Here is a 23,586-nt window from a genome sequence, read left to right as displayed (position 1 = left end):
TCATGAAAAGCACATTAACCATGGGAGTAATGGACCAAGAAAAATGACTGCCCACAGGAAACCAAAGTTGCGTGTGGATTTGCATTGGTTTGTATTGGGGTCGTGCCATGATATGAATCAATTTCCCCAGTTAAAATAGTTAGGTATCAAAAAGGGTTGCATGATATGCGGGCTAGATTTAAGAACAAATACTTCTTCTGAAAATGTTATGAATAATGACATTAAATTTAGAATTCAGTTTTCTTCTCTGAGGCAATAAGGGAATTCATCACAAATTTCCTGAATTTCCTGACTCTTTTGATCGACGTTCGGTCTCTGAAAGAACGATATTTTACCGTGAGAAAGCATATTGTAGGCTGTAGCCTACGGCAAAAGCGATATTACATCGTAAATAAACACTGAGCGCAGAAAAAAAAACGTGGTAGGGTCCTTCCATAAACTGTGGAAGAGTCCCGTTCCGAGATAACGCAACCCAACTAAGAGACCCCAAGATCCGCAACTTTCTGCCGAGCTACTGCCCGCGCTCGGGGCGCCAGTAGCATACCGAGGGCGCCGCACGAGCTTGGCGCCCGTCCGGGGCGCCCGGGGCACCGGCGCCATCCCCGCACACAGACAATGGGATCGCCCGGGGGCGCATTGTTGGCTGGCGGTCAAGACGAACTGTGAGCCCAGACAGATGTACTCCGGCACCGCGCCATCTGTGCCGACGGCGAACAAGAGCGGGATACACGCCACCGGAGATAAGATCTTCCTCTCAGAGTAAATAGAACCGAGCAACAGGCACTCACTTATCCGGCCAGAGAGCCCAGCGGTGCAGGGAGAACGAGGGAGCCCGCGCTTTGTAGCGGTCTGCTGAAAGGTAAATACAGTCGAAGCATAAAAGATGAGACAACCGTGGTACAGGTAACTATAAACTGTGCCGGTAAAACTATTCCAGCCCATTTCTGACTAAAATATGCACCTGGCATGGATATTTTGGATTCCGAAATTCCCGGTTTCGATTGCAGCTTGATTACCGAACTAAATCTAACCAGAACTTTCTGGCCCTGGCACCGGTTCTTCTTATCTGGTGCCGCTTACACTGACCATTAATTTAGAACCACATGTAATGGATCGATGCCACTGTCTAATCTCGGAGCGATGCCAGCAGACAGGGCGCGTCTCGCCGCCGAACGGCGTAGGTCCGGTCACCGAGCTAATTACGGACGGCTTTGTTGTCAGCTGTTGGTACCGGTGCCGAAGTGACGTCACAAAGGAGCAGCTGATGGTGAAGTTCAACAGTCCAAAGGGACATCAAACATCGGAGATGACGCCAAATCTAGCGAATAGTAAGTAATGAGGATTTGACTTTCTTCTTCAGAACGAGAAACCCTGATGCGAAAACATCAAATGCGCAGGGATTACGGAACGCACCACGATGTTCCTAAAAAACATGATTATCAAATTGCATTACAAAACAAAATTTAAAATAAACAGCGAATTCGGAATTGACTAAGCGGCCTTCCAAGACCCAGCATCACTTTATAAATTAGGCTTGATATACATGAAGGCCAAAAGTAATTCAATTTCAGTACACACGCGATACTGGGTTCGTCAGGCACATTGCAGGTCAGCAATTTAACCCTCGCCGGGCCTATTGGCTTTCTACATACGCGCCGGCCGAAGGGGGGGCGGGTACGACCCCCCTCGCCGTTTCGCCCCTGGTGGAGCTAGCGCGTCGCAGAAAAAACGAGCGTGTGCGCCGTTACAAGACACAGAGATTGGTACCCGATTTTAAGGTCCTAGGTCAACCGGTGACCTCTGAGGTCAGGTCAAGTGCCCCAGGGTACGGTTCAGTTTTTGGTGAATAACTTCGCAAAAAACGGCCGCAGAGCCGCGATTTTGGTAGCATCGTGTTCGCCTCGCTCAGGCGCGTCGAATGATATACTTTTTGTTCGGGTCAGGTCAACTTGGGGTGTTGACCTCAGGTCAAGGTCAGGTCAGCACCCCCAGGTCACGAAGTTGGTCGAAAGTGGTCATGTCGCATATCATTCGATTCGGCAGGTCTTCCTGAGTCCATTGGTGGCTTTCTCGACTCGCTAGCTCGATTTGATCGGGAGTTATTGACGAAAAACTAATATGACCTTGATGACGTCATAAATGACGTCACGGAAGGTCAACATTGCAAAAGTGACGCATCTAACCTTGCAAGGAGTGCATCAAATCACGATTCTATGTGCTTGAGATAGTTGGAGATCGTTCCCGGCGCCAGAATAGCAGTTTTCATTTTTCCCCATTGACTTATAATGGTGAGGTCAGGAAAATGACCTGACCTCATATGACCTTTAGGAAAAATCCGAGATATACAAGTTGTAAGACTCATAATGAATACTAGATCCTGCAAGTTTCATTTCCCTGTGACATCTCCTCTGGCAGTGAGGGCGTTGCGAAGTTGCGACATCAGAAGACCGTGCAGAGGTTCACTTATGACGTCATAGGTCAGTGACCTGACCTGACCAAAAAATGCGGTTGGTGTCAAAAGATGCGGCTTGGATCAAAGGTCAGGTATGCCAAGTTTCAGCTCTCTATCGCCAGCGTGTTCGGAGCTATCGCGAAAAAACCCTATGGGGGGGGGGCGGCACCCGCCTCCCCCCCTCGGCCGGCGAGGGTTAACGTCCTGCCTCCGAGTCAAATGGTATCCGTGCGGCGTGCACACAGCACAGGTGACAGCTGGCAAAAATTATCTGCCACAGAGTAATAAATAGCCTCTTCGTGACATCTCAAAGCATGAGGTCGCCCAACACATGTTTAGGTTAAAAAAGTGTTTACACTTTGAAAAGTACAAATTTAGTGTTGAGACCTTATAAAATTTAAGACTAACTAGAACCGTACAAAAAATCTAAATAATTGCTGCTCTCGAAAACTGTTTACGTCGAAACATTTCACCGATTCGTGTTGCACCAAACCTAACGTTGAATTGGAATGAATTGTTGGGATTATTCAAGTATAAAATATCGCCACAAATACAGCGACTCATTATGGCAAAAGCTCATGAATATAGATATTACACTGCACACAAATTCACTGTGGCGCATGCAGATGGCTGTTGTAGTGCCCCAATCGGACCCGAATCAAATCACCTTTATGGATGCACGACCTTCCAAGGGTAATAAACAGAAAGCCAAATGCTTTCTTGAAATAAGCAATACGAAGCTATTCGACTAATTGCTTGCGATCTTTTGCGACGAGCCTGCCCCTTTAGGGGAAAAAAGGAAGAATCCGCAGGCACGTCACATATCATACGAAGACCGTTAGGCCAAATGGCAGGGTTTCACAAATATCAACGTGTTCATGCAACCATTGGTAATTAGCAGACAGTCGGGGTTACAGACACAGACATAGGTACTTTTCACGACAATGAGAGGTCTAAAACGACACAGAAGACGGCGCTTACTGACCCCACTCACCAGCCTGAAGATTGCCGCGGGGCTTGGCACCCAGGTAAGCCAGGTTGACGTTGGCCTTCCTGCCGTCGATGATGGGGTTGGGGTCTTTGCAGGCGCGCTCCGCCGCCGCCTTGTCCGCCATCGTCACCTGCGGAAGGGTCAGAGGTCATATATATCTGACACGTGACCTGGGTGACACGTGACACGGCAGTTCAGCGACATTTGCAGTCGGGGGAGGAATTGAACAGGGGGATCATAATAAACATCAGCGAGACGTTCTGACGACATTAGGCCGATCACTTTCCTTTAGCACAATCCCGTCATGGGTCTGTTTACCCGGACCAGTCCATTATCTGTCGCGGGGGAGGCACTTTGTTTGCCGGCGCCGCCGTGGGGTGTCGCCCCCAGCGTAGACCGCCGCCGCCCGGCGATTCTCGTGCGCCCAAAATAGAGGCGCACGAGCCTCCCCCGGACGGTGGCGGGGGGGGGGAGGGGGGTCCGTCGGGGAGGTCGGGTCCAGTTACCGGTGTCGGAGCCTCCCCGAGCCATCCTTCCCCTCCCCTCCCCTCCCGGCGGCGGCGTCTGGCGGGACAAGTGCCGCCGGTCTGCGAGACACAGCTGTGGTGGGATTCACACACACGCACAGACACACAGACACACAGCCGGCACCCAGCAGCAGGAGTCTCGGTAGACCGGTCCATCACCCGCCCGCCAAGTGTGGGTGATGGAGTCACAACAGCCTAGATGACGGGTGAGTCGTTTGTCAACTCACTGAGGCAGCCGTCACTTTTAACTTCATCTACATGAGGACATTTTTAGAGATAAATCGGGGACATAATTATGTGGAATCAGGCGTAATTATTAAAATACAAACAAAATTTAAAAACAGTGTGTGTTTTGAAAGGGAAATACTGTGTTTCTTATTAGCCTAGCCTAATGCAGGAAGTGTCTGAAACGTTCGGAAAGGAAGCGAGATTCAGGTAAAGAGGAAATTCGCTAGAGGTGCTCGAGTCCAGACCCTAGAGGAGCGGGAAGAGTGATGCACCGTACAGCGCTCACGTTGCAGGGCTGAGCCCAACATCGTGCACCATCCGGCAGGAGAGGCGCACGTGTCTGCCACGGTAGGAGAGACGCACGTGTCAGCCTCGACTGTCTGCTGCCCCGTGCGGGAGGTGAGCCAGTCGGCGACACACCCAGCCTGACACAGCTGCGTGACGGTGACACACCACTCCGAACAGATGGGCCAAACGGCGGCGGTAATACGAAAAACACTTTTTTATATGTGCGATAAATGAACCAAATAACAGCGAATAATACACGAAAATCGAAATACTTTTGGATAAATTTCATCATAAGGAAAAACGTTTACAAAAAATATCAGAGCTAGTCTGATCAATGTAGAGAAAGACCTGCAGTTGTGGCCTCCCGATTTCGTCGATTTAGACTATCGTGTTTCCTGTTTCCGGGAACAGTGGGCTGCTTTATCCGGCCACCCAGAAAGGCCCCTTTCATCCCCTGCCAGTGAAGCCCTGCCGCCTAACGGATGGGAACAGCCCCCGCCCCAGCTGCCCCGCTAACGTTTGTTTTCCTGAACTGCGCGAACTGCGATCCGCACGAGATACAATGCCATGAAATACATAAATAGAACGACAGACGTCCTGTGCCACAGCACCCTGTAGGACCTGAATGCACAAGGGGCCGGTTCACCGTGAAAAAATTAAGGCACGGTCCAACGATGACGTCACTTCTCGAACAGAACAGGTAAATGATGACGTCACTATCCGCCCACTGAAGATGACTACGTCATCCAAATATTGAAGCAGGGACGGCCGCACCTACACCCCATCCACGCCAAACGAGTCCGTGGGGGAATCAACTTTCGACAAGGCCGACAGTTTTGGCTGGACCTCCCCAGAGAAAACCCCTGTCTGGGACCCCTGCTGGGAGACCAACGTAAAGCGACGAAGGCGGAGATTTGGAGGTCATTCAACCATGAATTTTCCACATCAATTTTCTGTCGCTGGCCGTAGCGGTGGGGCCAGTGGAGCCCGTGGGGAGGAGAGGGGAGGGGAGGGGCCGGGGTGACAGAGAGGGGAGTCTGGCCGACTGCGGTGACCCGATGACCTTTCACAGCCGGGCCGGACGGCAGAGCCGTACGCCAACTGAGTCACCGTGTCCGACAGAGGCGCAGGGGAAGGGTGAGTACTGAGGAAAGGGCACTGAAAGAGGGCTCCCGAGCGGTCGCCAGCCCACGGCGAATGAAGCCAAAAGATGGTCCAGCGGGCAGCGGCATGCTTTTTGATAACATAACATAACATAACATATATTCCATGTAACAGCAGGCCACTTGGGCCCAACGAGGTTACAGGTAGATGAACAAACACTGTATGTAAAACACGGTACAATTACACCATTTCATCGAAGACTAGCCCACGCTGTTTATGATACAAGTCTAACTCATTTTTAAAATTACTTAAGGAGGAACTATTGATAACTCTAGGAGGTAAACCGTTCCAAGCTTCTATGATATTCTTGATACCGTCTGTCAACTTGCTGAGTCAATATGACCGGGGAGAACCGTCGATCCTTAGCCGGGCCTCCTTGTGATGCATCCTTTCACATCCCTCACCCTGACGACGGAGGTATAGGGGGGGGGGGAGGGGGCGACAGCTGGCAGTGAGTCAGCCAGTCGAGATGGCACAGGTGTCTAACGGGGGTGAGGGGGGGGGGTGTTCCTGCCCCTTCTACCTGTCTCTGTCTCGTCTCTGTGCTGTTCTTGATACCGAAGCCTTAACTGTTCGTCTGTTGCCTTTTTTTTTCTTCTGCGTGAGTCCAAGTGGTGTGTTTTTCTGTCCGTCTAAGTGTTTGTTCGAGTAAGTGTGTGCTCGAGTTCTTTTGAGCGCACAGCGCTCGTGCATCTTGTGTGTTTATGTGAAATATGACTGTCTTAGCATCTGGCGACTATGTTGTAGAAAATGTTTACTAACGGCACATCAGGATCGGCGAGCCAGACTTGAGGTAAATACAAGAAGAAGTATTCAACAGGAGTGCTGAGGATTCTCCACGCAAGGCTTGATGATCATGCTGCTACCCAGTATTTATCAAAGCCTTTGCTTTGATAAATGAGCTTAGTTAGAAAGGCTCGCTGAAAACCAGCATCACTCGTCGCTGTTTTGAAAACTGCGCTGCAGTTTAAACACATCACTGCACGACCATATGACAACTTATCGCGATCGAAGTTCAGAGCTGGTCACACCAAAACACCTCACTCCAATTCAACTTCAGCGGACAGCACCACAACAACGCACAAACGCAGCGCACGCCACACACGCACAAGCACGCTTACACCGCACGCAGCCTCGGTCAGCACCCCTTTCCCTTGCCGTTGTTGGCCATGAAATCGTCTGCCGGTGCTTCTTTCGTTTCGTTCTTTCAGTGAGAGCTTTGCCAGCTCTTTGTAAATCTAAGGCCGGCCGTGGGGACGTGGGGAGGGTATGGTTCGTCGGCGCTAGCCAACTCCACCGCGGCACACGGCCTACAGTGGAAACCACAACAGCCAGGCACATGCCAATTGCCAACTGCGGTGAAATCAAAACAGTTTGATGGCTCATAAATTCAGCCCCATTCAATAATGACCTGCTGTTATGAAAATAATTTTTGGCATATGAAAAACAAGAGGTTTCCTTTTAGATTTAAGAAACATAAAACTGTTCAACAATCTCGTTAGCTTATCTTCAAATCTCCCCACGGCCGACATGGCTGAAGCAGCAATCAGACAGGTGACAACTGACCTATCGCTTCTTCTCTCCAAGAAGCTGCTTAGCTGACAGCTCTCACAGCCTGAAGCTGGCAGCTGGCAACCTGAGACACGCACACACGACTCGAAGCTAAGCCTGGCCGGCGTGCATTGCACACACACGTGGGCCCCCTGGGCCGAGCCAGACTCGTCAGGTGAAAAAGCGGCATCACACGTCAGTGAGGAAACGTCCCTTCCTCCCTGTCCGGCACACTCGGCGGAACATGTCCCCTTTGTTTCCTAACAGGACGGCCAAGCAGTGGATGATCCCTGAAGCGCAACTTTGGCGCAGAATTACCAGAAGAAATTAAGCCGTCGTTGAAGATGCTTTTGTTGAAAAGCAGCACGGCAAAACAATATTCGTCACGTAGTTTTCTGGATAACCGGAAGTAATTTTTAAAGTTTCTACTTTAGTTGCACAAAAGAAACGCAAATTTAATGAAGCATTATTTAGATTCAGTGAAATTTGCCGTAGCTTCAGCGAGCGAACAGAAACATCGGTAAAATCCTCACTTTGCCAAGACGGAGAAGTTCTTCGTTTGGCGGCGTCCACAGGATCGCATTAACAAAAACGTTAATCATGGCTAGGCTACCCAAAAACGTCTATCACATATTGAAAACCACAGCACAGCATCGGGAGGCGACTATATGTCAGCCGGCGGGGCCGCCACTGGCGGGGCCAATTTTTCAGATGCGGCGGCCGCCCTCTCCACCGCTAGAGAGGAAAATCACAGGTGGCTAACTGGAACTCATGCATGGTACCACACGTAGAGAGAACACGCCAAAACCATGCCGGGTTTTAGTAGTTGTAAACAAACTGAAAATAGAGACTGTGATCGTTCGCAATTTAGGTGGACCATTCACTGCTTAGGACCAAGATTTGTTATTGACATTATCACTGGAAACAAACAAAACTAATATCAATAGCAATCAAATAAAACACCACCCAAAAGTATCTAGCCAGTCCAAAGATTCACCGCACTGCCACTGCAAGATCCACGCTGCCCCTTACGATTGTCAACATGGGCCGAAGCGCACAACGGGTCGGGCGGCTCCATGGTTAGCCGGCAGCGGGTACAAAGTGCCCGCCGGACAGCTAGAAAACCAGGACACGGGTCAGCAGCGCTGCCAAACAGAGGGTGAGCGATGTGCTGTCCCCCAGCCCACCCAACAGCATACACGGGTAGTCTGACGCCGGCGGTTCTGTGGGAAAAATAGTTAATTGTGATGAGTCAGTGGATGGAAGCTTAATTGGTATTCCTCAGTTTAAATTTGCGCAGTTCTCAGGGAACAGCTAAAACATATCCAACTTTTTGACTCCGCTCCAGTAAAGATCGAGTCCTAACTGGTTTGTCTAAATACGATAGCATTATAGGCAATAGATATCATAAAAAGCATAATATTTAGAGGAATATGAAGGCCACTTGTTATCCAGGATATCAACAAATCTCAGAGCTTTGAGATGACCAGAGCCTCATCATTTGCTCGAATCTACCACCCATAAACAATCTGCAATAGAAGATAGAAAAAATGTAAGATAGAGAAAAAATGGCATAAATGTCTTATGGACAGCACCCATCTCCCGACCTCCCCAAGGAACCATTATTGGACCCATTATCATCTTGAATCGTCAAAGGTGCAGCTCAAGTGATCAGAGCAGAACTAGTACGTCTCAGGAAAATGGAAATTGGTGAGTTGGCTGTCACCAAATGCGGAAACTCGTCAGATGTGAGTGAGAGGCAGTCAGGGAGTGAGAGGTAACGGAGGGGAGATGGGGAGGGGCAGGGTTCTGTCAGCCAAGCAGGGCTCGCCACCGCGCAACTGGCAGCAATGTTCACAAACACCTCCCTCTGACAGCAGGGCGGGGGCGGGGGCGGGGGCGGCGCAGCTGGCGCGTCACTGCCAAATAGCGCGCCAGCCCGCGGCACAGGCAGCTCACAAAATGGCGCCACAGTGCTCCGCTAAGAGCACAAAACGTGTCAGCCAGCTGTGGTGCCAAAGCGGTAAAAACACCACTTGACACTCCGCGTCGGTCTATAAAATTACTGCAAATATCTCTAAGTTGCACCATAAAATATCTACTTATATGAGATAAGAGAAGTGGAAAAAGACCGAAGTCAAGGTTGAGAAAATGATGCAGTATTTCATTTGCAGTTTTAGTAGGTGTCGAGCAAGAAAGCTAGACATTTCAAGTGAAATCACCAGTTGCACGTCCCAACCAGACCGTCTGCTTGCTTGAGCGCCGCCATGACACGGGGCGGACTGTCGAGGGGAGGGGGGGGGGGGAGAGGAGCGGGCCTCACGAGGAACTTGGAGGCGCGCCAGTTCCTCGTCGGCACCGCGCCACCACTGCCTCGGAGCGCGCCAAGTCTCAGTGGTGGCTCATCCTCAGACTCATCGGAAATCAGGAAACAAATAAGCAAACAGTCGCTCCCATTCTAGTTAATAATTCAAGGCATGAGCTGGGATCTCCTAAATTGTCCCCGAGGTCCGCGATGACTACGCTGTTCGGATTACTCACGACTTTGGCCTTTTTACAAGGCCTTAATTTTCATAATTTTATTACTTCCCCAGAAGAGCAAATTAGGAGCTTCCCAAGGGCGAATCGTCACCATGTATTGCCCTCAGGCAAAGGCTGATTAACCGATTAAACTTTGCCTAGCACCGAGTCCAACGCATCCATCCACCCACAAATCGACTGCCATCCCCATCGGACCAGCTCACTCCTGCCGTGGCACGTCAAACCGGGGCGACTGGCGCGGCCGGGCGCCACGTCATTTCTCCGTTTGACAGGAGCAGGTGTCGGCTGCTGACTGCTGCACGGTTCGCTCTGCTCGCCAGCGGCGACGCTCGCTCGCCCGACAGCCTCTCCCGACAGGCGCTCTCCCGACACCCACCACCGATACCTGTCGGCACGGCGCGAGTCTGGCGCCACATTTGACGCCCACGGCGCAGCTGAGACAATACCGGCGCGGCGGTATATTTTGGGAGGCTCGGGAGGCGTCTGGCACGCCAGAGCGGCTCCCGTCTGAGCGGAGCACAGCTGACTCGAATACCCCGACGGCACGGCACATAAAGGCGATTAACGGGCATAGTTGAGTTCCGACAGTACCTAATTTAGGGGTGCACCAGAACTCTGACCTCCTCTTACAAAAGCGAAAGAAAGACGGAATGTGCCTTGGTATTAGGAGTTGGTTTGGAATCTCATTAAAAAAGAAACGAGCTATCGGACATAATTGACATAAAACCTGACATGAGTGACATCATCATGTCTCAGTGCATGCTTGATGTTCGGGCTTAGAGCTTTACGTGCGCTGGCCAACGTAAAAACATTTCGTGCAATAATGGCACGCCCAATCATTCTGCGTTAACCCCCGCCCCATCCATGACCCTCTTGCGAGCGTCCCCCCCCCCCCGGCGACTTTCAGCTCGGGGGGGGGGGGGGCGCCGAGCGGGGGCGGGGCCGGCAGTCTCCAGCGCCGTTGTTCTGACAGCAGGTGGCCGAAGCCAGTCTCCGGAGGCAGTCGGTCCGAATGTCACGCTCCGCCCAGACCCCCGATTGGCCGGCGCCCAGGTCACGTGACCGGCGAGCTTGCGGCAGCTCGGCCGACGCAAAATGGCCGCTGTGACGTCATGGGGCCCGGGACGGTGACAGCAGCGGAAGTGTGGGGACTCCCTAGAGCGCGGTGGTGGGTAACTGGGCCGTCCGTATACGCATTGCCACTGCTCGACTTGAAGTGGGTCCCGCGCTATGATTAGTTTACCGGAGATGACAATATTCCCCCATAATGTCCCTTGGTTTCCCCTGGAGAAGTCGAAGGCTTGCCGGGGGCTTTCTGGGGTTCCCTAGGGCTAGTCTAGCTCTCAGGTTTCCTCAGTCGTTTTTTACGGCATCGCCACAGGCATGTTCCTCTGAAAATGATGTAACTCCGAATCGCAAAACGACTGACCGGTGAATCTACGGTCATAGTGATTTATGACGATCGTTTACTCACACAGTCACGATTTTCCCTTTTCAGCACAAATAAGCTATTTTTGTGGATAAATCTTGACTGGTAGTAAAGCGACATTAAATGGAAGTTCGGCGACGTAAAATGGACAAAGGTCATTGGCGGAGCGTGCTGGCTACTCGTGCCCATAACAAATAACAGGGGCGTAGCCAGGGGCGTCGTTTTGTATAGGCCTGGTAGGGCCCGAGCCCTACCAATGTTTATTTGGGCCCTACCAGTGTTCGCTGAGCTCTACCAATCTTTTGATACTTGGTAAAAAAAATTAAAATAAACAGATAAGCAAATAAGCATAAATGTACATTCGTCACAGATGTGTGTGGCCTGTGGGCCGTAGGAGCTGCTGTCGCGAACCCTTCGCAAGCCGGCAGGGGATTCTTAGGGAAAGGCAAGGTGTCCTCACTCCTCAGGCCGGCAAAGGGTCTTCAGAGGCCGGCAACACCTTCAGAAGTTCAGTGGGGTCCTTAGAGAACGGCACGGTACTCTCAGACTCCGGTGGGATCCTCAGAATTGCCGGTGTGGGCCACGCAAAAGTCACTGGTGGGTGTCCGTCAGATGCATATGTGTGGGGCTTTCAGAGGCGCCGGAGTGGGACCTGCACAGTCGCCGGTGAGAGCCCTCTTAAGCGCCGTTTCGGGGCCCTCAGATACACTGGTTTATGGCAATCACAGATATGCGTGGGACCCTTAGAGCTGCTGAGCTGAGTGGGCGCCGTTTCGGGGCCCGCACCAGCTGAGTGCTGGTGCGGGCCCTTCATAGGACGACAAGGGGACCTCAGAGGTCGGTGGTGCCTTCAGGAGCGCCGAGGGGTCCCTTTAGACCGGAATAGTATTCTCAGACGCCACTGGGACCCTCAGAGTCACCAGTGTGGACTCAGTGGAGCCGTCAGAGTCGCTGGTGTAGGGCCTTAGGAGCCTCTGATGAAGACCCTCAGAACTGGGGGAGAAGGGGCCTCAGAAACGCCGGCGTGGGCTCTCAGAAACGCCGGTGTGGGCTATCAGAGGCACTCCTCACAGTTATTGGGGCCCTAAGAGAATTGGTGTTGGACCATCACAGGCGGGCATGCAGCTCGTAGAGCCGGCTCCTTATAGGCCGGTAAGGGCCCTCAGAGGCCACCAATAGGCCCTCAGAGCCGAGGCCACCAATGCGCCCTCAGAGCCAAGGCCCGCAGAGGCCAGCAAGAGATTCTCAGAGACCGTGAGGGGCAGGCTGGTAAGGGGCCCTTGGCGGCCTCTTAGGGCCTTAACTGGTGACAAGGGCTCTAAGAAGCCGGCGTGGGGCACTTACGAAGATCTTAATACGCCACTTAGGGGCCCATGAGATGCTCTGACGAGCCCTGTGGGGTCCCTTTGAGACGAAATATGGCCAGCGTGGACCCTCAGCGGCCGATTGGCGCCGCAGGGACCCGAAGGGCCCCCTGGACCCGATGGGCCCACTTGGCTACGCCACTGGAATCTATCATGCTATGTTTAAGATCTCTGCAAGATGTATCCCCCGTTTGCTGACACTGCTGAGAAAAGGCAAGCTCGAAAGGAGGCTTAGCGGGGTGTTTGGCCCCTTATCGAATATCTAGAAGATATCATTGACTTGTCACCGTAAAGGAATTGTGGGCGTCACACGTTGACACTAAGGGACACCGTGCCGAGTTGCGCAAGTGGAAGCACAGTGCACACCGAGTAACGGCCACCAAATGAGTGGTACGAGTTGAAGTTAGTCGGCAAAGTGATAGTGGTTGCATTTTGGTATGCCGACGGGGCTCTGGTTGTCAACTTTCTAAAACAGGGGCGCACAATTGATGATGTGCGTCCATTCGATAGACATCGAGGAGAGGCTATAGGGAAGCTGACATAAAGTGTGCAACTGATCCACGGCCACGCACCTGCGTACTTGCGCGGGGTGACGATAAGTTAAGTGATGAAATGTGGCTTCGAGTTGTTGTCGCATCCACTTTTTTCCGAACCCTGCACCCTCTGGTTGCCACCTCTTCCCCAACATAAGGAAATTAGCAGTGGCAGCTTCGCTGACTGCAGGGAGACTAAAGCAGCCGTCTTGGACGTGGAATGGGTCCAAAACCCAATTGATTATGGAGACTTTGAGGGCTCTCCCGAAGGCCGAAGCGCTGCGCGAAATGTGTTTGTCTTAGCGGTGGTTATTTGAATAAATGAACTTTTTTGTCTAATAAGTCGATGACGTATCTCTCTGCTTCTTCATGGTCGGGCATGTAACTTTCTGAATGCCGGCTTGTACCGTCATCCTTTTATTTTGGCAAGCAGGTCTTTCTAACTATCGTGGTGTTTCGAGACCTCGTTAGTTGTCGAACCCTGCGATTGGCGTGGGCCTTCAAAGCCGTTCCTGGCCCCGTAGCCGTCTTTTTCATTCGGCTTGGGCCATCAAAACCGTCCCTGGCCCCTTTCAGCACAGCCGTGCTTTTAAGTCGGCGTGGGCCTCTTTCAGAATGGCGTGCATTCCTCCGACACTATTATAACTGCCTATTTAACTGCACGTTTTGTGCATGGAGCTCGTTGAGGACCTAGACTTCCAAAATGTTTTTTTTTTTTTTAGATTTTGGTTTGTCTTGTCAATGACCAGGACGAAAAAATAAGTGGCCGAAATCCGATGAGAAAGGCAGATTTGGGGGTACCCTACCTTTTAAGCCCCGCCACATGTGGCCGGCCGCCGCCTTTGGGCCCTACCAATCATTTTCGGAAAACGACACCCCTGGGCGTACCGACATCAACCACAATTTTCAGCGCCCGCCTTTTATTTAGGTCTCTTTTATAAATGTTATAAGGTTGATGCCAGATGGGTATTGGGTATCTGTACACATCTGACCCAAAAACTGCAGAACAATTACAATTGTTCACAACATCCACTCACACCAGGCAACACGCACCGGTTTTCAACTTCCGCTTTTTTAACTTATCAGAGCCCCGGGTCACACTGCAGGAAATGAATTAATCTAATAATGCTGGGTTTGATAAACCAGGAATGAGGTCTCTATTGTCCCTAAATATAATCATAATTGGGGAATAAAGAACGGACGTGTGGTTTGCTGGGCGATGTAAAACGACGTGAGTCTATAACAGGACTAAGAAGACCCATGTTGTGGATAGCTGAAATTCGTTGGTCATCCCAATCTAGAGACGAGGCCTGCCTATTATCACGACGTGGTTTGCCACACACGTGTGTGCTACCGAACCAGCTGTCATTATACCTTATTACAACATTAGAGCTCATGTGTGGTACACAGCCCACGTGGTGATTTGGGACCCATCAGGACCTCACAGAGTGCTTAAAGGCACTCACCGAAAGTGGAAAATGGAACTTCGTGCAATATTGCGTACAATGCCGGCAATCAAACGTACCCTCAAAAGGTAAATGCTGCAATTCAACCGTCAGGGGACAGCTAGTATTCACTCCGTTCTACTAACTACTGCTATCAGCATTCCCATCTCGGTAGCAGAACGGTATGAGCAGCGCCCTGATTATATTGCATGATTATTTAATGAGGCTACATGCGGTCAATGGATGGCAATTAGCTTAGCGTTGTCCTTCGCTGGGGGTCAGGAAAATAGTAGTTGACTATCGTTTGGCTAAATCCATTCATGGATTTAGCCAAACGATCCACCCGCCTACCATTTAGGGATTAGCTCATGAGCTAATCCCTAAATGGTAGGCGGGTCGGCAGTATCAGTGCTTTGCTTAATGAAGAAGAGTCATTTTGTTTAAATGGACACAAAATGTCTGAGGCTATCAGTCTGATACCTACATAACATTTGATTATATGTATACTAGCCCGCTGTAGCGCGTCTTGAAAGACCGCGAACTAAAGTTACTTCCTGCCTTCCTGGCACCGTAACGATCATGACGGTTCCACAATCTATTCCTGGAAACGTAGCGGCCATCGCGCCTGGCTCCATTCCTGGCAAAGGAATGGCTGGCTGGCTCATTCCCTCTCCAAACCCTCCACCGGGGAAGTATGTGCCGCGTGCCACAGATACGGCAGGGGTTCATCGCACCCATCCTCGGCACCGGCTGCCACCCCGTAACGGCGGGTTCCGCTCCTGGTGGTGTTCCGCTCCTCCCCGCGGAGAGAGACACAAAAATACACCAGCACCCCTCCCCCGGACAGCAGACCGACATGAAGGCGCGCCCGGCATCTGCGCAGGGTCTCAATCCAGTGCCGCGCAGCCCACTTCCATCCCACTCCCATCCGGTCTTGTTAAATTCCAACTCCTGTTATTTCTATTTATCTTATCCGTACTGCCCGTCGTCTCTGGCAACTTCCGGCTGCTCCCACTGAAGTCAATCCCAGCCCGTTCCTTTTCGTTTCGTCCCGTTTGGTACCACCCTGTCCTTTACGTGCTGTTCCGCCCACTGGCGGATCCAGAAAGGCGGTCTTGGAAGCTGCGGGCGCATACCCCCAAAAACGTCTCCAATTTCCAAAAACTCCTCGGATTTCGGTTCTTTACGCACTCATTTTGCACTCATTGCAGTTTAACACAAACTGTTCTAAAAAAAAAATGATGTTTTCTTTTTATTCTCGAAAAAAACGTAAATTTTCGTCGATTTCGGGCGCCACGGGGCTGGGGGCGGGGCACTGGCCCCAAACGCCCCCCCCCTCGGATCTGCCAGTGGTTCAGTCCTATCCTGTCCTTCCCCGGCCGACCGGGGACGGCTTGGGTAGGGATGATGGGGCACCCACTGCGCGCCGGGCCGCCCCAAGATCCTCCCTTCGTCAGTGCCGGATGCCGCTTCCTAGGGTTTCCGTCCCCGGATTCCAATGCCGCTAGGCATGAGCCAGTCTGGCAATACATCATTCAAAACTGACTGCGGCACTCGCCTGAGTTGTCAGAGAGTGACTCTTTCCCGGCAAAGGATAAAGAGAGGACGAAGAGGAACAGATACAGCAGGTCAAGTGAGAACAACAACCATCCAATGCTCTTTAACCCAGCGGAGCCCGCGTCTATCCGGAATAAAGCGCCCCACAACCCGTCTGGATCCAGAATAAAGCCCTCCCACACACGGAAAGGCGGCCAACGTATACAACAGCTGCATAGGGCCCGGGGCCCACCTCTGGGGTCTCCTCTGGCCGGCCGACTGTAGAGGCGCCACCGCGGAAGGGACAGACGGGGATCGGGGAGGGGGAGTCCTTGTCTGGCTAATACTGTCCCCAGCGCTGCTCAGCACAGCTGACTGGCTGAATGCTGATCGTGGTATCTGACCTCGGAGGCTCTGAGGTCAAAATGGGAATGTGTGGCGAAATTTTGATAGATGCTGAAGGCTTTATTTCTGTCGCATACTTAATTGCTTTGTGAAAAATAAGACGGCACGGAAATTATTTTCAACTTCGTCAGCTTCGCAAGAACGAACTCGTCAAAAACAACTGCAGGATGAAACGGTTTGTAATATTTTGGCAGTGTCACGCTCAGGTAGAGCGGAAGTCATTACCGTTAAACTACACATTTAACAACTCATTTTAACTTGCCTAATCGAGGCAGCGATCACCCCCTTCGGCAGCAGTCATTGCCCGAAACGGTAAATTTCAAACATAACACCTGTGGTGCGCAAACTCATTCCCATCTGTTTAAACATCAGCTCCCATCCTGCCACCCTGCCCTATCCCTCACTCACCACTAAACGCGGAGCCGCGTATTTAGCGCACGCCGCGCGGCCCCACTGCACGTGGCTGGGGGGAGGGGAGGGGAGGGGAGGGGAGGGAGGGGAGGGGAGGGGAGGGGAGGGAGGGGAGGACGCCCGCTCAGCTGTCTGCGCTCGGCGGGAGCCGGCCCGCGCGGGGTGCGCGCGTTTGGGACGGCCGGTGCGCGCCCATCTGGCCTGTCCCCCGGACCCGCACCGGCACGGGCGGCTCGCCGGTCGCGCCGGCTGGCGGGGCGGGAGAGGGGAGGGGGTAATTAAATGCGGGGCTGCGCCGGAAGATGCGGCGTGATAGCCGGTGAGCGGGGCGCCGGAAGGGCGCGCCAAAACGGTGCCCGCCGCGCCGCGCCGGCAGTGACCGAAAACTCAGCAGCTGACCGCTACCTGAACCCTGAGGTCACCGATCAGCGCGATGGCAAATTGGGAATTTTATAATCTCGGAAAATAGGGACCCTTGGGGAAAGCACCGGAGACTTATGGACTCCAGCGGAGACAATTGAATGAACTCCAGACTTGCCCTTAGGGTTAGTTTAGATAGTCGTTGTTGTGGTTCATAACAAGTGTTTTCGCAAGGCTCGGCCAACAGATGCATGCAAGAAAGAACCGATTTGTTTCTGGCCAGACAGCTAAAATTTTCAGTACCCCAAAGCGATATTTCCAGCATTTCTTTAAATACATTCAAGTGTTCGATTCCTCTCGAAAGTTGCGGTGATACCGTTTTTTTTTAATATCGCGCCGAGCCGCCCTCGCCATGGCTATGCAGACTGGGAGTGTGGAGTCGGAAGCTCGCGATTTTCCGGGGAGCCGGTGCCCACAGGGCGTTCAACTCGAGTCAGCTGTCTGCCGCAGGGGGCAGGTGGGCCAGCAGTGAGCAGAGCCCCATTAGAGCGGCGCCCGGGGCGTTTTTACCGACGCCCCGGTACCTCTGCTGCTCGGCGCTCCTGCTGCCATATTTGTACGGGAGTTGGCAGCGCGTTCGGCACCAGACAGCTGATACGTTTATGACTGGATTATTGGCAAGGTAAACAGCGTAACGCGCCGTTCCACCTGCATAAAAACCAGGTGAAGTAATGAGTTATGTCAACTCGACGGGCAAGAAAGCAAAAAACTAGTGATGACTAGCTCTCGCGTACTTGATGTACGTGGTCAATAACGTCGAATGTGTCGTGATTCTTACTCTAATTCTGAACACATAATAAAATACAAATGCATTTAAAACCTAAGAAAATCAATATAATACCCTTACAAAACTAAACTTGGGAAACATCTGTAAACGAGGCAAACAGCGGCGCCCATTAACACCACGCTGCCCGGCAAATCTGTCCTCCCGTGTCGAAACTGGAGAGGTCCTAGCCACGGGAACCCACCAGCTGTGGTCCGGGGCGTCTGCGAAAATACGCCGCTATCTCGAACCCTCCCCTATCTGACTGTGTCGCCACCAGACGCTTCCCTCGCTCCCGCAACTACTGACGCCGTTTGCTCTGAGGAAATTTTCAGACTATGGTGTGCATTGAAGACAAAGCCACATTGACTTCACTGCGTATGAAAATACTACCAAAGAAAAATGATAAAATATCATAACATTACCAGAAATATGCTGTACACCTTCCTTTGTGGGCCTTTAAAACGTAAGCAGAAAAAAGGTTTAAAACTTTAAACCCATTTGATATAATGATCACATATAACAAAGTGTCCATTCATGGGCAATTTAGTCATATTTATTCACCTAGAGGTGGGCAAAAGGCACCAAACTATAACTTCCATTTCAAATGCCAACCATCCAGGCACTAAGGCCTCCCTGTCGAAAACGGTCATTACCAGATAAATGTCAGCAGTAGTCCGTTCCGCCGCCCCCGCTAAGCTGTGACCACACGCGGCCTGTGGCGGTGGTGGTCGTCTGACGTCACAGACACGGGAGCCATGGGTCAGAGCCGTGGGTCAGAGGTGAGCCATCCGGGACGTGGGAGAGGGAGAGAGACTGGGAGAGGGGATAGGGAGATCAGGACCTGGAGAGAATCAACAAGGGTGAGACCCTTCTACACTTTGGGGAGGGCAAAATCGGAGCCCAATGATAAAACCCGTGAGATCAGTGGTGGCAGAAACTGGAACTACATAGACCGAGTTGGAGCCAGGACGACCTCTGAGGGTGACAGTACCTCGTGGCGACCAGGGGTGACATTGCCACAGGTGGGGAACCCCAGTGCCCTGTGGTGGGATGTGGGATCGGCACCTGGGCTGGCACAGATGGGGACAGGGGCGAGCCGCGCAGGTGAAGTGTTGGGACAGCTGCAGCACGAGCGGTGGAGGACAGAAGGGCCCGCGAAACGGAAGGAGGCCGAGGGCGAGTTGGACAAGTGGAATACGCCTTTCTAATGCCTCTAGCTCGGTTTGTTGCTTGTTATAGAATAATTACGTGAAAATTCCAACGTGCCATATTCTCATTTTAACGGATATATGATATAAAATGGAGTGCGGATACTTGCTTCAATTATGTTTACAAATAAATCATCAAATAAGTTTTAGAATGCCTGAATAAATGTGCAGGAGATTCTCACATACGTAGATATGCATATGGAACTAAAAGCCGGGCAAATAAGTACAGTCACTCATTGCTGCGTCATTTAGAAAAATAAAACTACAACCGAAAACCTTTCGCGTTCCAAAAATTGATATTCAAATCTTCGCCAGTGGTGCCTTTTAAATCCATTTAACAAGGTCAAGAACTTCGCTGTAAAAAGTTTTGATCGATTTAATTTAATTCTTCACTGGTGATGATTTATATCTCATACCAAAGCCCTTCAAACAGGCCCTCTCCGGTGTCACGCCTCCTCGGTCGACTCACGCACCTCTAACAGCTCGTGCCGTCGATACCGACAATGCCACACAGCTGGTTATGCTGATGTGTTGATACCGGCGCTGGCTGGTGACATCAGCTGTAGCCCACTGTGCGCCAGCAGCTGGGACACAGCTGTTGGGACCCGCAGCAGTCGTGCGCCCCTCTCTGTGCCCGCCGCCGCGCCGCCGCCGCCTGCTCTATCACGGTGCATCGGGGCCGGTCGGAGCGTTTTTGGTCAGGGGTGAAGAGACGGTACAGTCGGCACGTGCGGCTACGCGGCCCGTGCAGGAAGTGCGACCGAGTGATAGATATGAAATGTGTTCCAGAAACGTATCCAGAGCCCGATTTTGCGGTTGAAAATATACTTTTCTTTTTTCATACTTTTCATAAATTTTATCCAGACCGCATTTCGCGATTCAGAACAGGAAACGCGGGGTACCGCGGGGGTATTTAATCAAAATGCACGTAAAGAGCAGCCCCAAACTAAAACAAATGTAAGGAGATTAAAAGTAGCTGCTGGTTATTTGAATTAACTTGGCTGCTCTTGGGATTTGAAAAAAAAATACGTGAATCATAATAACATCTGCTTGTTTCGAAATTCTTATTTTCGAAATCTTCCTATCAAGTATCTTCCAGCAAGCAATGAAAGTTAGGACAAGAATCCTGCCAGTTGGTGACACATCTGGGGTTCATTCCCAACAGCAACACCAGTCTACCATCCTACGGGACAGTCATAGAAACAGTCCCAGTCCCCACCAACCCGGGAAGCCCGACCGAAACTCTGGGCCCGGCGCCGGCGCGGTCGGCGTTCGGGAGGGCGCCCTGACGCTCGCCTGCCGGGCCTGAGACCGCGCACCTGGCTCGAGATTCACCACAGCGGCACCCAGCGAGCCGTAGGACGCGCAAACACGAGCCGAGGCGGTATCGCGCGGGCCCGGCGGCCCGCCAAACATCGGCAAAGGGGGACGGGAGGGAGGTGACGGCGCCTCCGAGGCGTTATCTTATCGCGAGGCTGGAGTCTGGACCCACCCGAGCTAGGCAAACTGAAGGGCAGGGGTTCGTGTTGACTGTTGTCTACGCCGGGTAGAGAGAACTGTCATAGATGGGGCAGGAGGCCCGTCATCGCTGACCTTTACAGACCAGGACACCACACCAGCCAGTGGGTTACAAACGCCAGTGCCCCACGCCGTGGGTCACAGGCAGTAGCAACGAGGGGCAGACAACCAGCCACAGCGCTCCTGCAAAAAGTCGTGGTGGCCCCTCCTCCCCTCTCCCCTTTGCGGCACCTCCTGCGCGTCTGAAATCTGAGAAACCTGCCGCGTTAGGGGGGAGGGGGACTCACACCAACGCAAACACTGAACAGACACAAAGAAGCGAAAGAGCAAGCGTCACACTTACGAATCCGTAGCCCCGGCTCTTGCCGGACTGGCGGTCGGTGATGACGACGGCTTCCTCGATCTCTCCGTAGACCTCGAAGTGTTCACGTAGCGACTTGTCGGTGGTGTGGTACGGCAGGCCGCCTACGAAGATCTTGGTGAAGGTGGTGTCCTTTTGTGAGACGCCGGGCGAGTCCGCCAGCGCAGGGCTGCCGGTGGCCGCCAGAGCGGACGGTAGCGAGTACGGGCTGGCGCCGGGCATCAGCATCATTTTCTGTTCACAAACACCACGGCAGCTGCAGCAGGAGAGAGGCGGCGGGGAGCGCGGCGGGGCGGTGTGGAACTGCTGAGCGGACGCCGGCGGCGACTGCGCGGCCCCACGTGTAACAGGACGCGGCCAGCTGGCCCGCGGCGCACTGCGCATGCGCCGGCAGCCACAGGGGCGCATGTGCAGCGCCCCGGGGGCTGGGGGAGGGGGCAGGTGAGCCGACACGGGGCGGCCTGCCATTGGGGCACCACCTGAGGCGGGGCGGCGGCGGGCAGCGGCAGATGGGGCGCCGCGTGGGCCGAAACTCTGCCGGGTGGGCGGTGCAGCAGAATTGAAGAGCAGTCAACAATCATTGCAATCTTTGTCGAGCAGGACAGTTGCAATTTCGAGTAGGACAGATATATAAAACAGTGAATGGCATCAATGCAGCCGTTTCATATCAGGGAAGATGGTGCAAGTACGACAAACAATACGACGGATTCTTTATTGCTGAAGACTTTTCCAAAGAGATTCATTTATTCATAGCGGACTGCGGAGAGGACGGATATGCATGTGTACCCCTCGGATTTTCACGAATAACTTGTAAAAAGCGGCGGATGGCGATGACACTTTCATCACTTTTCTCATACTATCTTTCACGGCAGCGACCAGCTGACCGATCCATGGTGACGGGACTGAGTGACGGAGCCCGACACCTCCCGGCCGTGTGGCCCAATATGCGAGGGTGCCAAATGCCATTGCATCCTCTGATAAAATAAAGAATTTAGAGGCTTTTGACTACCGAGCGGAAACCAAGCGGTCATGCACTGGATGCCTAGAGCAGTGCCCCGCTTCTTCATGCGAGCCGACGACTTACACAGACATTAATGACTTGCATATAGACATCACCGAGTTTGCCGAGCTCATCTACAGGGTGTTTCATAATTACCGTCACAAGAGTTCCCATCCAATATTGGCAAACTTGGAGGTCGTTTTTTCATAAAATCAAGCACCATTGGAACGAGCAAACTGAATAAACTGGCTATCAACAGCATAATGAACAGCTGAAAAAAGATTTAATGTTCGGTCATTTTTCGAAATGCAAAACACCAAGGAAAACTTTGGAAGCTGGAAAAGGTTTGGAACTCAACCGAATGCAAGGACTTTTGACCGTTTCAAGAAGTCGGTCACCACAGAAGATCCCAACGGAAAAGGCAGTAAACGGCGACTTAGGAGAACACTCGGCGCCATCAAAAAGATCCGACAGAAGATCAGAAGAAATGCGAAAATATCGATGAGAAAGATGGCCAGAGAACGCCACATGCCTCACGCTACGATGAGAAAGGCTGATGATAAGATGAGGCTGGTGAGAAACGATTTCAAGATGAAGCCGTTCAAAACGATAATGAGTGGCCAAAGATGCCCGTACACAGTGGTGCGCGCCACTATCAGGGGCTTCAAGAGGAGGTTAGCTGCCAGTGTGCGGGCTGCAGCCTGCAGGCGGCCATTTCAAGTAGATCTCTAAAGTGTTGTGGTGGCTGGTCTTCCAAGTTTTGTGTGAAATTTTCATACCAATATATACCGGCATTTTGTCAGGAGATGTAGCGTTTTTAGTGTGTAACGTTATTTATGAAACACCCTGCATATCTGTCTGGTTATGAGCCGGCGGCTCAGTAGCCGCCGAGTTAACTGAATAAAGGTAGGACTAACTTTGCGATGAATTGTAGGTATAACTAAAAGTAAACCTAAAGCAGCAGCAAGGTTCCTTCGCCATTGGACATTATGGACAGGGACGTAGCCACGGGCATGCCACCCCCCCCCCCCCTGAAAGCGAAAAATAAAACAAAATTCAGCAAAAATAAAATAAATGAAAATAGCTGCACCACACCCCCAAAAATGATGAGCCAAATCCGAGGAGGAGTTTTCTTTTTTGGAGGGGGTACGACCCTTGGCCGCGACCTGTGGCCCCTCCCTGAGCAAAATCCTGGCTACGTGCCTGATTATAGATGTCTTTTGCATTGGTGAGGTGTGGATGGCGGTTGGTCGGCGCGAGGTCGTTGTTTTTACTTTTTGAAGTGTGTGTCTAGTTGTCTACATATTGTCAATAGATTATATATGATCTAAATATTGTCAATATCCCGTGGTTATAGCTTATACATAGTATATATTGTCACAATACATATTGTCTATAGACTTTGGAAGAACTTTGCCAAAAATGAAGCTATCGTGCTCAAATTTGGC

The 23,586-nt window shown here is 51.9% G+C and overlaps 1 protein-coding gene across 4 annotated transcripts in view; it reads right to left on the bottom strand.

Annotated features, from left to right (window-relative positions):
* Positions 1-21,472, bottom strand: part of LOC122384755 (RNA-binding protein 24-A-like) — a 37,327-nt gene extending 15,855 nt beyond the window's left edge. For 2 of the 4 annotated variants that reach the window (XM_043372465.1, XM_043372466.1), the window contains exons 1-2: positions 21,121-21,472; positions 3,438-3,573 (exon numbers count right to left, since the gene is read on the bottom strand). In XM_043372465.1, the coding sequence (XP_043228400.1) occupies positions 3,438-3,573; positions 21,121-21,369 (385 nt within the window). In that variant the 5' untranslated portion in view covers positions 21,370-21,472. The remainder of the gene's footprint in view (positions 1-3,437; positions 3,574-21,120) is intronic. The other 2 variants (XM_043372467.1, XM_043372469.1) reach the window with 1 other exon arrangement.
* Positions 21,473-23,586: the final 2,114 nt, after the last annotated feature.

Source organism: Amphibalanus amphitrite, unplaced genomic scaffold (assembly GCF_019059575.1).
Source record: "Amphibalanus amphitrite isolate SeventyFive unplaced genomic scaffold, NRLGWU_Aamphi_draft 000197F_arrow, whole genome shotgun sequence".
Taxonomy (NCBI): domain Eukaryota; kingdom Metazoa; phylum Arthropoda; class Thecostraca; order Balanomorpha; family Balanidae; genus Amphibalanus; species Amphibalanus amphitrite.
Note: the sequence above shows the minus strand (reverse complement) of the source record. Positions and strands in the feature narration are given on the sequence as shown.